This window comes from Selaginella moellendorffii, unplaced genomic scaffold (genome assembly GCF_000143415.4).
Source record: "Selaginella moellendorffii unplaced genomic scaffold, v1.0 SELMOscaffold_65, whole genome shotgun sequence".
Classification (NCBI taxonomy): Eukaryota; Viridiplantae; Streptophyta; class Lycopodiopsida; order Selaginellales; family Selaginellaceae; genus Selaginella; species Selaginella moellendorffii.
In genome coordinates this window covers 419,456-432,012 of record NW_003314326.1, presented here as the reverse complement: position 1 = coordinate 432,012, position 12,557 = coordinate 419,456, and the positions used below count along the sequence as shown (strand labels likewise).

The 12,557-nt window shown below is 45.7% G+C and overlaps 5 protein-coding genes across 7 annotated transcripts; 2 read left to right on the top strand and 3 right to left on the bottom strand.

The window, feature by feature from the left end:
- Nucleotides 1–963: 963 nt before the first annotated feature.
- Nucleotides 964–2,292, bottom strand: LOC9648794 (ATP-dependent RNA helicase FAL1). Its single transcript, XM_024659012.1, has 5 exons — nucleotides 1,790–2,292; nucleotides 1,513–1,743; nucleotides 1,363–1,458; nucleotides 1,270–1,311; nucleotides 964–1,221 (listed from the first exon to the last, which is right to left on the bottom strand). The coding sequence occupies exons 1-5, from the start codon at nucleotides 2,125–2,127 to the stop codon at nucleotides 1,035–1,037; spliced, it is 894 nt and encodes a 297-aa protein (XP_024514780.1). The 5' UTR covers nucleotides 2,128–2,292; the 3' UTR covers nucleotides 964–1,034.
- Nucleotides 2,293–2,397: 105 nt separating this feature from the next.
- LOC9649066 (ATP-dependent RNA helicase FAL1) lies at nucleotides 2,398–4,517 on the bottom strand. 3 transcript variants are annotated; one of them, XM_002984927.2, is made up of 11 exons: nucleotides 4,424–4,517; nucleotides 4,269–4,364; nucleotides 4,081–4,188; nucleotides 3,899–4,030; nucleotides 3,793–3,845; nucleotides 3,708–3,718; nucleotides 3,264–3,623; nucleotides 2,987–3,217; nucleotides 2,827–2,922; nucleotides 2,740–2,775; nucleotides 2,398–2,692 (listed from the first exon to the last, which is right to left on the bottom strand). In XM_002984927.2, exons 7-11 carry the CDS (start codon nucleotides 3,599–3,601, stop codon nucleotides 2,497–2,499), a joined length of 897 nt encoding a protein of 298 aa, XP_002984973.1. In that variant the 5' UTR covers nucleotides 3,602–3,623; nucleotides 3,708–3,718; nucleotides 3,793–3,845; nucleotides 3,899–4,030; nucleotides 4,081–4,188; nucleotides 4,269–4,364; nucleotides 4,424–4,517; the 3' UTR covers nucleotides 2,398–2,496. The 3 variants fall into 3 exon arrangements, with proteins under 3 accessions (XP_002984973.1, XP_024514778.1, XP_024514779.1); XM_024659010.1 differs by having other exon boundaries at nucleotides 3,264–3,845; XM_024659011.1 differs by having other exon boundaries at nucleotides 3,264–3,845; nucleotides 4,081–4,185.
- Nucleotides 4,518–4,767: 250 nt separating this feature from the next.
- On the top strand, nucleotides 4,768–6,109 carry LOC9649065 (nuclear pore complex protein NUP155). Its single transcript, XM_024659015.1, has 4 exons — nucleotides 4,768–4,942; nucleotides 4,997–5,093; nucleotides 5,151–5,328; nucleotides 5,380–6,109. Exons 1-3 carry the CDS (start codon nucleotides 4,794–4,796, stop codon nucleotides 5,277–5,279), a joined length of 375 nt encoding a protein of 124 aa, XP_024514783.1. The 5' UTR covers nucleotides 4,768–4,793; the 3' UTR covers nucleotides 5,280–5,328; nucleotides 5,380–6,109.
- Nucleotides 6,110–7,763: 1,654 nt separating this feature from the next.
- Nucleotides 7,764–9,608, top strand: LOC112351735 (pentatricopeptide repeat-containing protein At2g34400-like). Its single transcript, XM_024690109.1, has one exon. It carries the CDS (start codon nucleotides 7,764–7,766, stop codon nucleotides 9,606–9,608), a length of 1,845 nt encoding a protein of 614 aa, XP_024545877.1.
- On the bottom strand, nucleotides 9,581–10,549 carry LOC112340507 (fasciclin-like arabinogalactan protein 8). The gene has a single exon (XM_024659014.1). It carries the CDS (start codon nucleotides 10,428–10,430, stop codon nucleotides 9,651–9,653), a length of 780 nt encoding a protein of 259 aa, XP_024514782.1. The 5' UTR covers nucleotides 10,431–10,549; the 3' UTR covers nucleotides 9,581–9,650.
- Between the last annotated feature and the right edge of the window lie 2,008 nt (nucleotides 10,550–12,557).

Genomic DNA, 12,557 nt, shown 5'->3' with positions numbered 1-12,557 from the left:
GCGCATGAATCAACCGGATCATAAAGCTTGGAATTGGAGATGAGTTTATTCAGGTGTGGCTTCAAACTTGGAGTCTAGTGGTTCGATGCAGGCATCTCCAATCTGGTGCGATTAGAAATGCAATTCGCTATCACCTCATTTTTCTACAACAGAGAGAGGTGATGACCGACTGACCGTAAAACTCGCTACAGACCCACTGCCTTTTTCGGAGAGATCACTCGCGACATACAAAGACAGTGCAGCTGCTAAGTACATCGAATTCCTTATGTGTTGCTCGTAGCATGCCTGGCTCTTGGCTGAATTCTGGGCAGTCAGACCCTTTGCATTACAGCTAATTTCTGAGGAAACGTCATGATAATAGTTGTGGTGGTTTCGCCACACCACCTCCGGACAAGTGATACGCAGCAAACTCCATCCTCAGGACCGTCATCACGTGAATATTCACATCCCAATCGCGGGCAGCAGCACGGCTGCAACATGGCTAGTCGTGGGTGAGGATTTTCCTATACAACCACTATGAGCACCATGTTGATAGTTTTACTTCCAGTTTGGTCCTCCCTCCACATTTGAGTGCTCAAGGAGGAAGAGAGGGAAGATCTTGCTCTTCATGCAAGATTGACATCTTTTACTGTTACTACCTGATAGCAAAAATGCTATTTGTTAATGCACCATTTATTTTCCAACCGGTCTGGATGCTTGTCAAGCCTTTACTCGCCTAGCAGCATTAGCTTCTCGATCCACAAAGAGCTAGTCGACCTTGCGTAGGATTTGTACTTTCGTACACCTCATAGAGACTACTTTACCCCGGACACAGTCCCTCTCAACTTCAGGAAATAGTAGTTCTTTCAATCATCTTAGGATTGAAGGGAGCACTAGATGGTGGCAAGTTGAATATATGAATGCTTATGCAAAGAAGTTTAGCTCGAGCATATTGACTATAAGAAAATTTGGGAAAGATGATTCTTTTTCACATTAAGAACTTTTAAAAGTTCCCCTGGATCATGGAAATATACAGTGAGGTGTACGTTCCTCTTTTACAGTCCAAACCATGACAAAAAACTATGCAACAAACGAGGACGCTTTGGCGGCTCGATAGTGTCCACTGCCTTTCTTTTCTTGCTTCCTCGCTTCGGGGGCTCGATAGTGTCCACTTTCTTGCTTCGTGCCTTTGGCTGCACGATTAGATTCTCGATGTCAGACCATGGCAACTTCAAGGAGACCCTGAGATAGAGAAACACAGTCAGAGACACGAAAAGTATTAATGCTTGCCTTCCCTCCATCCGCTGAGCCTTCTCCCTACGTCTTTCTTCCCTGAGACCCACAGGGTGAGTTTCTACACTCGAAAAGATTTTACATTCTTACCCTCTTGTTTCGTCAAACCTGCGATACTCATCCATGCTCACTCGTCCAGCCGCGACTTGAAGCTGTGTAAGTGAGCCTTTTTCCAAGGGTGGATCACTACAAAAACCTGTCAAGAACAAAGAGAAGAAAGAGGACTGTAAAAATACGTACTCCCAGTAGATGTGAAGCTTGATAAGACGGCTAGGCAAGATCTCCAGCCGCAGCAGCTCCTCGTAACGCATCAGCTTTTGCAGCTCCTCCTTGAATACAAGATTAACAACTGCTTTGGAGGAACAGCGGTTATGAACTCTTGCAGCACGGTAGTAATACGTCGCTAGATCGTCTGGGACGTCATAGTTTACCACCAGATTCCCTCTGAGATCATCAAACAGCCGCTCGTCCCTGAGAGAGACAAACGTAAGAGTGACAAAAATTCAATTTTTTCTACCTGAGATCGCTGTTTGTAACCAGCGCTCGCGGTCTCCGAGGAAACTTGTACTCGTCACCGGCAAGAAAAGTGTCGAAAGGATTGTATTTCATGTCATTCGCTGGAGAGAGGAGAGCGCTGGAGACGAGTGCCACCGAGTCAGCGGTGTTACAAAAGATGACATAGCTGTGGAAGCGTTCGCGAATGCGGTCGCGGACGTACAGGATCTTCTCCTCGTGCGTGTCCATAACCACGAACGTGTGACCCACGAAGTCGAGAGTGAGGCGCTCATCGCGCTTCATTCCTAGCTCACCGTAAATCTCAAGCCTTGAATCCGCGGCGGTGCGTCGCTTGTCCATCGTCTGAAATCCCCGTTTCAAAACTTAGGGCATAGTCATAATGATCTAGGGGTTTTTAAAACTCAGTGCATCTAGTCGAAAAGGCTCTACAAAATCTTCCTCCTGGTGGAATCGAATCCTTAGGATTTTTGACTTGCAAGGATTCAACGCAGCAAACACTTCGTAAGCGTATTGTGCTTCTCTCATACATCCTGACATCAGGAAATACTAGAATTGAAGGATTAGAGCAATGAATCTCCTATGCAAAATTAAGAAGTTTAGCTCGAGCTATAAGAATTTAGGAAAGATCTCACCTTTCTTTGCCTGAAGATCTTTTCCATGAACCACAAGAAACTTTTAAAAGTTTCATCGATCACGGAAAAGATCACTTTATATACAGTCGGGATAACCAAACCATGCCAAGAGACTATGCAACAAACGAGAACGCTTTGGGGGCTCGATAGTAGTGTCCACTGCCTTTCTTTTCTTGCTTTCTCGCTTTGGGGGCTCGATAACTTTCTTGCTTCGTGCTTTTGGCTGCTTGATTAGATCCTCGATGTGAAACCATGGCACCTTCAAGGAGACCCTGAGATAGAAAAAACAGTCAGAGACACGAAAAGTATTAATGCTTGCCTTCCCGCCGCATCCGTCCGCCTGGGTCTTTCTTCCCTGAGACCAAGAGGTTGAGTTTCTTTACTTGAAAAGATTTTACTTTCTTACCCCCTTGTTTCGTCAAACCTGCGATATTCATCCATGCTCACTCGTCCAGCCGCGACTTGGAGCTGTGTAAGTGAGCCTCTTTCTAATGGTGGATCACTACGCGATCGAGCAAAAGCTTGTCAAGAACAAAGAGAAGAAAGAGGTTTATACAAATACGTACTCCCAGTCGATGTGAACATTGATAAGACGGCTAGGCAAGATCTCCAGCCGCAGCAGCTCCTCGTGACGCATCAGCTTGTGCAACTCTTCTTTGAAAACAAGATTAACAACTGCTTTGGAGCGACAGTCGTGATGAACTCTTGCAGCACGGTAGTAATACGTCGCCAGATCGTCTGGGATGTCATAGTTTACCACCAGATTCCCGTCGAGATCATCAAACAGCCGCTCGTCCCTGAGAGAAACAAACGTAAGAGTCACAAAAATTCAATTTTGTCTACCTGAGATCGCTGTTTGTAACCAGCGCTCGCGGTCTCCGACGAAACTTGTACTCGTCACCGGCAAGAAAGGTGTCGAAAGGATTGTATTTCATGTCATTCGCTGGAGAGAGGAGGGCGCTGGAGACGAGCGCCACCGAATCAGCTGTGTTACAAAAGATGACATAACTGTGGAAGCGTTCGCGAATGCGGTCGCGGACGAACAGGATCTTGTCCTCGTGCGTGTCCATAACCACGAACGTGTGACCCACGAAGTCGAGAGTGAGGCGCTCATCGCGCTTCATTCCTAGCTCACCGTAAATCTCCAGTCTTGAATCGGCGGCGTTGCGTCGCTTGTCCATCGTCTCCCTCGGGGATTTAGGGCTGAAATCCCCCTTTCAAAACTTAGGGCATTTCTAGCCGTCGGATGGCAAATATCTAATGGCTAAAAGGGAGAAGCTGACTTACTGAACTTAGGTCTGGTTGGCCGAAGTTCGTGGTTGACAAACAAGAACAATCAGAGCTAGGACGAGAAAAAAAAAAGGAGAGAAACCTCGAGTTGCCCTCTCGATCGAAATTCTTGTGAATGCTGAGCACAGCCGCGGCCTAGAAAAAGAAAGAAATGAGAAAACAATGCACATTCCTCTCAAAGCTCATACCTGTTCCAATAGGCTTCCATATACATCACCGTCCCTGTCAATTGCCTGTAAAACCCTCTAGCTAATCAGCAACTTACCATCCATTTCGCTTATTGAGTAATCCAGCTTAGCTGTAATTAACCCAGCTCCATTCTGTGAAACTAGCATAAAACAGAGGAAAGGAATTTCGTTAACAGCGCTACCTGTTCATACGAATTCATGTCCACATTCGAGGCCTTGAAGACAAGCAGCATCACTGACCTTCGGCGTGATCTTGCGCTGCTCCTTTTTTCCCTCTCGAATCACCCCTGCTGAAAACAAAAAACAGTGCAAACTTCTACAGCATTGAAGACCGATAAAGAAAGTGAAGGACCTTAAGAACTGGAGGTACCTTGTGATCACTGTTGCTGCCGATTGATCGAAGTACCTGTTGCTGTCATCCAAAGCTTGGAGCTTCTCGAGGTTGAGCTTCGTGTGTTCGTTGCTCCTGAATCGCCAACAACAAACAAATCCATCGATTGAGGCACGAGCAAATGCAAAGCTTACTCGCAACATATTCAGGTTCGTACTCGGCTCTCGAATGCCGGGATAGCGCATGAGGTACCTCGCTGTCGATTGATCAAGCTTGTGATCCCTTCCAGAGCAGGAAAAACGAAGGTTGGAAACATCAAACATCTTCGAATCGCTGATAAAACAAGGTCGTCTAAGTCGAGACGATTCGACGGAGAGAGTCGTGTTTCAACAGTTGTGATGATACCTGAAAGGATAATCGATTTGGGGCAAAATCTAAAAGGCATACCACTCCATACCAGTCTTACTAGCATCGCTCCTGCTGCAGCCATGAGATCCAACACCTAGCTGTTGCTTAGCAACCCTCAGGAACTCAAGATCTCCCTACTCATTGCGGGACTTGGGGATGGAGATGGATCATTTTACTTCGATCACGGCAAGCTCCATTCCAGAGGACGTAAGGACTGGAGGAATACATTCTTGTGGTTTCCTTCCCTTGATCGCAAGGGCGTGGGCAATATCGGAGAGCTCTTTTTTTCTGTGGAGGATTGAAGGGTCAGATGTAGTATTTTTGAAAAACAAAAACTAACTACGTTTTTTCTCTTGCAGGGATGGTAAACTGCTGCGGTATCCATGCCAACCTGGTGATGAATGGAGGGCTGTGGGAGCTAAAGAGCAGAATATAGTCTTGGCATCCTCCACGGAGGTAAGTTCTAGTGCTAGAATAAAATTGTTAGTGATTGGCAATGTTTTTTATTTCCAGGTGATTCTACTTTCACTTGAGCTTGTAAAAGTGTCATCAATACCCACAGGAAATGTTCTGGTTACCTGTATTGAAGCATCCTGGCAGGGAATTTTTCTGGGTGGTCTTGATGGTCATTTTACAAGCTGACGGAAGCTTACTTCCAGAGACTTACTGGTGGATTCTTCTCCTTCGTCAGGTATTTCGTTTTTGAAATTCTTCTCCAAGTGTTTAAAAGAGCTCATTGCAGGCGAAGGACGCTGGTTCTGCAGCTATGTTATGACGAAGAGAGGCACCTGTTATACTCGCGGTCGGAGAAGAAGAACAGCGATTGACCTTCATAGCTGCTAGGACGTTGGCGAGGTTGTTGTCACAGATGCCATCTCCATCACTCCGCTCTCGCGTGTAGCAGCATCTTCGGATAAAGTTTTGGTGGCAGTTTTGTGCAACGGGAACCAAGTCTACGTGAGCAGCGATTTCAGGATTGTGGAGACGGTTGCTTGGCGATCAGATGGCTTTATATGCACAGGATATCCACAGATTATTGCGAAGGATGGTTACTACTCAGCTGGAGTGCTGTTCCTAGCGTCTACTTCTCGTCTCGTAGTACGGTATCAGGGGGCAAGCTTTCAGGTCGACGAGGAAGTGCTTGCTTTTGCGGACATCCTGCCTCCTGTAGATGAACTCCGTATGGCATCGGCGAGTTTTCTAAGGGACTTGGACTTGGGACAAGTTGCTGCGGCACGAGCTCTGTGGTCGCTTCCAGAAGTTCACACTCAACATCTTCTTTCAGCAAGGAGAGCAGTCCTACTTACTTCTCAGGTGGCAATCGTAATCGTCATAAAGAGGCCCGTGGATTTGCTTCAAGAAATTTTAGCGTCATCGAAGCCTGCGTTATGGAATGTTCGACAGTTCTTCGACTTCTTTGGCCGCATAGAAACGTCTTCAATGTATTTTATGCTTGCTGCTGGCTTTGAGCACCAAGAGTCTAGAAGAGCTTCTGAGCTGCTGCTGCTTTCAGATTCGTCTTTGCTTCGTGCGCGCCATGCTATCAAGGCTTGTGTTTTCCGTATGGCGCTTCAACACAGGATCCATCCCCGATGCCTTACTGGCTGCAATGCTCGAGCTGGAAAGCTTTATTACAACACTGGTGAGTTGATTGATTGTTTAGTTTACGTATTGAATTTTTGATTTCCATTGATAAGACTTTCGTCACTTTGGTGAGAAAAGTTGTGATGGTTGGGAGGTATTTAAGCGTCTCATGCCTCAAAAAAGTCGACACCAACGAATCCTTTGCTACCTTCGTATGCCATGAAAGTGTTTTTTTTGCGGCAGCCGTAAAATTCATGGAGGTAAGTCTGGTTTCAAAAGCTTCTGGAAAGCTATTGACTATTGTTTTCATTGTTTTCAGGAAAATGGCAATGATAGAGATGTGCAAGATCTTTGGATGTCGCTTAGTCAACCGGCTTTTCTATTCTATCAAAAACTTAGAACCGCATTGGAAAGTGAAGTTGGAGAACAATCAGAAGAGAGAGCCACACTTGAGAATTTGATGGAACGCATGCTTTCAACATGGGACTTTCCAATTGATGGAAACGATGATTACAGGGCGAGGACGTAAGTATATAATTGATTTTAAGATTCTGAGATGCTAAAATTTTCTTTACAGGAATGGCATTGATCTCGTGTCTCTATCCTCCGGCCAGTATGGAATGGTGTTCTATCAGACAACAACCGATAGAGTTCTTAAAGTGATCAAGAAGACTGTGAACTGTTCCCAGGAACAAGCAGAGATGGAGGTCGAATTTCTCCAGGAATCGCGTAAGCTTTGTGCTTCGGATTACTTGAAGATGGTCCATTCAACATTGGAGGTCCGTGCATCCTACAGGAAAGAGTCATGATGGATGATAACTTGGAGGAACGTTTGAGAAGCTTATACTTTCCAGGAGAATGGGACGGCAGGCCAAAAGTGCCGTGGGATCTGCGGTTGAGATGGCTGGAGGAGCTGGATAGTAAAACGTTTTTTGAAAGACCGGAGCTTTTGGTGAAGAACAACCAGGTTTTTGGTCTCGAGCAGGAGCTGGACCTTTCTAAAGTCGTCACCGACGAAGCTCGCCTTCTTGCCAGGATGCACTTCAAGGGCGGCTTCAATGGAGCTGACATCGAATTCGTTGTGGGAGGCCACGCTCAGGTGTTTTGCATCGACATGGGGATGGTCCAGTACGTTGGAGGCCCTGGTGACAACGATGGTGACGACGAGGATTTCAATGCAGATGAGTTCCTTTCGAGTTTTGTGAGCAAATTCATCCCAGATACTGAGAGCTCTCTATGGCCGTTTTTCAGAGAAGGCTACATCTCAGAGGCAGCAGCACTCGGTTATGATCGATTTGGCAGAGCAGTCATAGATAGAGTTGAAGAATAGGAGGCTTGGGGAAGTAGTTTTGTTTCTAATGGAAGGAACGCTGCTGAGCATAGCAAACCAATCACAGTTCTTTACTCCGAATCCAAGAGATCCCAGAGATCCCAGCTGTTCCACTCTGGGGTGACCAGATAATGTTTGAGATTAACGTAGTCAACTATAAAGCATAAATTCAATCTAGATTCTAGGGTCAAAGCGCTTGGCTATGGAGGAGAATGGGTCGCCAGGCATGGCGGCTGCGGCCGGGGGCAGCGATGAAGACGATGCCTTTCGGAAGATACGCAGGGAGGCAAATGGGGGACCTGCCCGGGAGCTTCCTGAGCTATGTCTCTCGGCGGATGGAGGGATCGCGATGGGCGGCGTACGCCCAGATGATCATGGATTGGCGGGACAGGATAGGGATCCACGGCGGGGACAGGACGCAGCGGGTTTCTTCCTCGCGCGCGGCGAGAGAGGAGTCGCGGCTGGATCGCCGCCGGAGGAGCCGGCGCGAGGAGAAGTATGCCACGATTCTCCTGAGCTGCTTGGAGCCAGGGGCATTGTCCACGGGCAAGTGGATGCACGAGAGGATCGTCAAGAGGGGCTTGGGCGACAGCGTCTTCTTGGGCAATCTTCTTATCAAGCTCTATGGGAAATGCGGGGCCGTGGAGGATGCAAGGTCGGTGTTTGATGCTCTGGGCGCGAACAGGAACGCTTTCTCTTCGATCTTGATGATCATCGCATATGCCCACAATGGGCATCTTGGCCGGGCTAGACAGATCTTCTTCCAGATGCCTTGCCGGGATGTTGTGTCGTGGACTGGGATGATCGCGCTTCATTCCAACGAGGGCTGTTTCAAGGAGTCGCTGGATCTCTACAAGGGAATGCTGTGTGATGGGATGAAGCCTGTGAGGATTGGATTCATCACAGCTCTGGACGCTTGCATCCACTTGAAGAGTCTCGCGGAGGGGCGAGCTTTGCACTCTCATATCGTGGAGTCCGGCCTCGAGAGCCACTGGAAAGTGAAGAACTCACTCCTTTGCATGTATGGTTTCTGCGGGAGTGTTTCGAGGGCTAGGAAACTCTTTTTGAGCTACTCGGAGAAGGACCAGATTGAGAGCAAGCTCACGAAGACGCTGCTGGTGGCTGTCTACGCTGCCAATGGCCGTCACAAAGATGCTCTCAAGATCTTCCAACGCTCGAAGGAAATGGTTTTCTTTCCCATCACTTACATAGTCGTGTTGGAGGCTTGTGCCAGCGCTCGAAAGCTCCAGGTTGGACGACGCGTGCACTCGAGGATGCCAGAGGTTTTTCAAGCTCATGGAAAGATCGGGGCTGGATTGGTGAACTTGTATGGGAGCTGTGGATGCTTGGAAAGCGCTCGAAAGTGTTTCGACAAGATGATGGTTTCGAGCAAGGACGGTCTTGGAGTTCTTCCCTGGTCTGCGATCGTTGCTGCGTATGCCTCTAACGGGCATAGCTGTGAAGCCTTGAGGCTCTTCAGGACAATGCAGCTCGATGGCACAGCTCCGAATGCCGAGAGTTTCAGAGCGCTGGTGTTTGGCTGCTGTCGAGAAGGAAAACTGGATGATGCTCGTGAGCAGCTGCTCATCATGGTTGAGAGCTATGGAATCACTCCGGACTACGCGAGCGTAATGGATCTCCTGGCTCGCTCTGGATTTGTCGATGGGTCAGGGAATTTTCGTGAAGGCCTTGACGATCCCAGGAGCCAAGACCAGCAACGCAAAACCGAGGTGGTGTTAAGACCCAAGGTTGTGGAAGACGTCTACGGTGTTTTGCGTAAGAAGTTACTGCCTAAACACGTAGATCTGGCTACTTGGCTGGACACCGACGTTCCAAACATGCCATTCTCACTCGCGAGGCACCCGCTGGAAGTTGCACAGACGAGATCGGAGATAATGCCAATCCCAAAACAGTTCCAGCAGCCTCGGCCATTCCAACCGGAGGAAGAAGAAAAGAAGCTCGAAATCGCTGCGAGGATGGAAGAAAGAAAGCGTCGGAGGGAGATCCTCAGGAGGAACCGACTGCGGAGGAAAGCCAGGATAAAGAGCGTGGTATAAGCTTTTTAGATCTGGAAGATCCATGGATAATTTGCAAGGAGGCTAGAGTTTCCGAGCAGCAAGAAGCAGGAGCAGCGGCCAGGCCACCAATCCGAGCCGAGAAGCTCGAGCAGCTGCGGATTTGATTGGTGTCTTGTCAGCTTGATCGTCGCTCTCGTCCGGAGTGGAAGACGAATCCTCGGCGGCACTGGGTGGCGACTTTGCGGGAGCTTTCACTGGCGGGGGTGACGGGACTACCGAGACAACAGGAGCGTTCTGGTCGGAGCCAAGAACACCGGTAGGGAGGAGAGGATTGCTCACCTCGACAATGCTGAGGTTGTAGGCGATGAGCTTGACGCTCTTGGTGATGGTGGCGTTGGAACCCCCGGCGGCGACGATCTGGAGAGATCCCTTGCGAGTGGTGGTGAGGTTGGCGATTCCTTGGTCCGTGCTGGCGGCTCCGGCGGCCTGGTAGAGCGACGCTACTTGCTGGCTGCCGCGGATGCTCCTGGCGGTGTTGGGATTGGTGGGATCGATGAAGGTGAGGAGGATCATGGGGCGGACGAGCGCGGCCACCTTCTTGGGGTCGGAAGAATCGGCGTGGGAGAGTGTGGAGCGGAGGGTGGCCATCTGGGAGTTCGTGAGGACGCAGACTGTGAGGGAGTTCATGGCGTTGATGGTGTCGGCGAGGCCGGATTTGGAGAGGACGGTGTTGAAGTCGGAGTACTTTGGATTGGTGGCCAGCTCCTCGGTGATGTTGAAGTTGCCGGATTCTCCCAGAGCTCCTCGAGCAGCAATGGCGATGGCAGCAATTGCGATGGAGAGGAGGAATGGGATCCTCATTGCTCTAATTTTACCTTGGCAGCAGCTAATTGGAATGGATATTGGGAGCGCTTGCTCCTCTCTCTCTCTCTCTCTCTTCTCTAGAGCCACAGAGTGTTCTTCGGTTGTTTTTTTTTTGGTTTCTTGTTGGAATGGTTTGTTGCTGGATTGACTGCTTCACTCCCTCCATTCCATGGATCAGATCTACCTCTTATTTACCCGCCACCAATGAATGCGCTGCGGAATGCAGCCAGCTTCTCCGTGGACAGACAGCGAATCAATAGTGAGGAAATTTAAGAAAAAGATAACCTGCAAAGCGTTTTTTGAAGTTCAGACTAAGGCAAGAATATGCCAGAGATAATAATTTGTTTGAGGATACACTTCGGGAATATATCATGCCAGATAACATTTGTGGTAGATATATAAAATAGGTAGAATACATTTGTTTGTTTTTTGCGATTTTAATTTGCTGTAATGTTGGTTGAAACATGTTAGAAAATAAAAATACAAATGTATAATTACTTGTTTAAATTTGTTTATAAATTATTTAAATACTATATGAATATAATTTATTTAATTTTAAGTCAAAAAAAGTTTGAAACATTTCACTCTATGGAGCATAAAGGATTCCAAAAAGTGTTATATATATATATATATTATATTATATATTAGTTTTTAAATTTATTTTATTATATTGATATTTTTATATTATAATTATGAAATCAACCTAAAATATATAAATTTTTAAATAATTAAAAGTATATTTTAGTGACGGGAAAAACTTTAAAACTAAGGTTTCATCACAATTCTGTACTGATGCATCCACTAAACACCACCTATATTTTACCCCAATCAAGAGGCTACTTTTAAACTTTGAGGGGTTGATTTTCAAATTTAGGAATATCTTTTGAATTTAATTTTAGATATACCATATATAATTAATTTTAGATTTACTAAATTTTGACATTAAAAATATAAATTATTATAAATTACCTTTATATGTATGAGTGCATGGAATATGGAAATGGAATACAAAAATGTATATATGAATTAACCCAAAAGCCTTGGCTTATATATAGGAGCGAGTGGTCCACATTAAAACAAATTAAACGGCTATCAAAATTCCACTATGTTAAAATTAATATACAACATTGTAATTGTATATTTGGACCTCATATCTTCCCCTCCTCTCAAAAGGATAGAAGGCAATTAAGGTTATTTAGTAAATGGGCTGGGATTTAAAGGAACATTAGGAGGAGGTATTAATGGAATTGTAGATGGTGTTAGTTGTTCTTGATCCTTTTGTATAAAATGTTTTAACTATTATATATATATAATTTCAGGAGGATCCACTTGTTGGATGTTATGCCAAACCTCATAAATTTGCAGTCTAGCTTGGCACAACATCTGATAGGGTCTCTTCTACTAAATAAGAAGCCTCTTAAAAAAACCACGTACTATAAAATTGAGAACATGGATTAACATTAAATCATCCACTTTGTACTCTGTAGGTGGATGATGATGGGAGTTGTAATGTTATTGTTGTCCCATTTATATGTGGCCCAAGTGTTCAGCAAACTCTACTCAGACCAATAGAAGAATGTTTGTTAAATATTAATCCTAAAACCTAGCATTAGCTGCTTGTAGCAATCGTGAAGGTAAACTCAATTTCATTGCAATATTGGATCATGACTATATATTAGTTTATATGGTGAAGCACTAATAGAACTCTACACCCCTATGATATATGCATATCAAAGAGACAGTAAATAATTATCCTAATCCGAATGTTGAAAGTTTATATCTTTCACGATCATCCCTTTGAAGATTCGAACAAGCCATTCCACCAAACCATCTGACTGTGGATGATAAACACTTGTGAAAGTGTGGTATATCCCTAACTAAGATATTAAAATATGAAATGCCTCAACCATTATTCAAAAGAATTTTCTCTAAATAGGAATGTTAAAACACCATTTGATTGAGGAAGAAGTATTCAATAATAATTGTAAACACACTAGTAAGAGTACTAACTTCCACCCAACAAATCAAGTAGTTAGAAGTAATAATGACATATTTATTGTCAATAGTCGATATTAGAAAAAGCCACATTAGATCAAATGCCACGAACTCAAATAAATGGGAAAT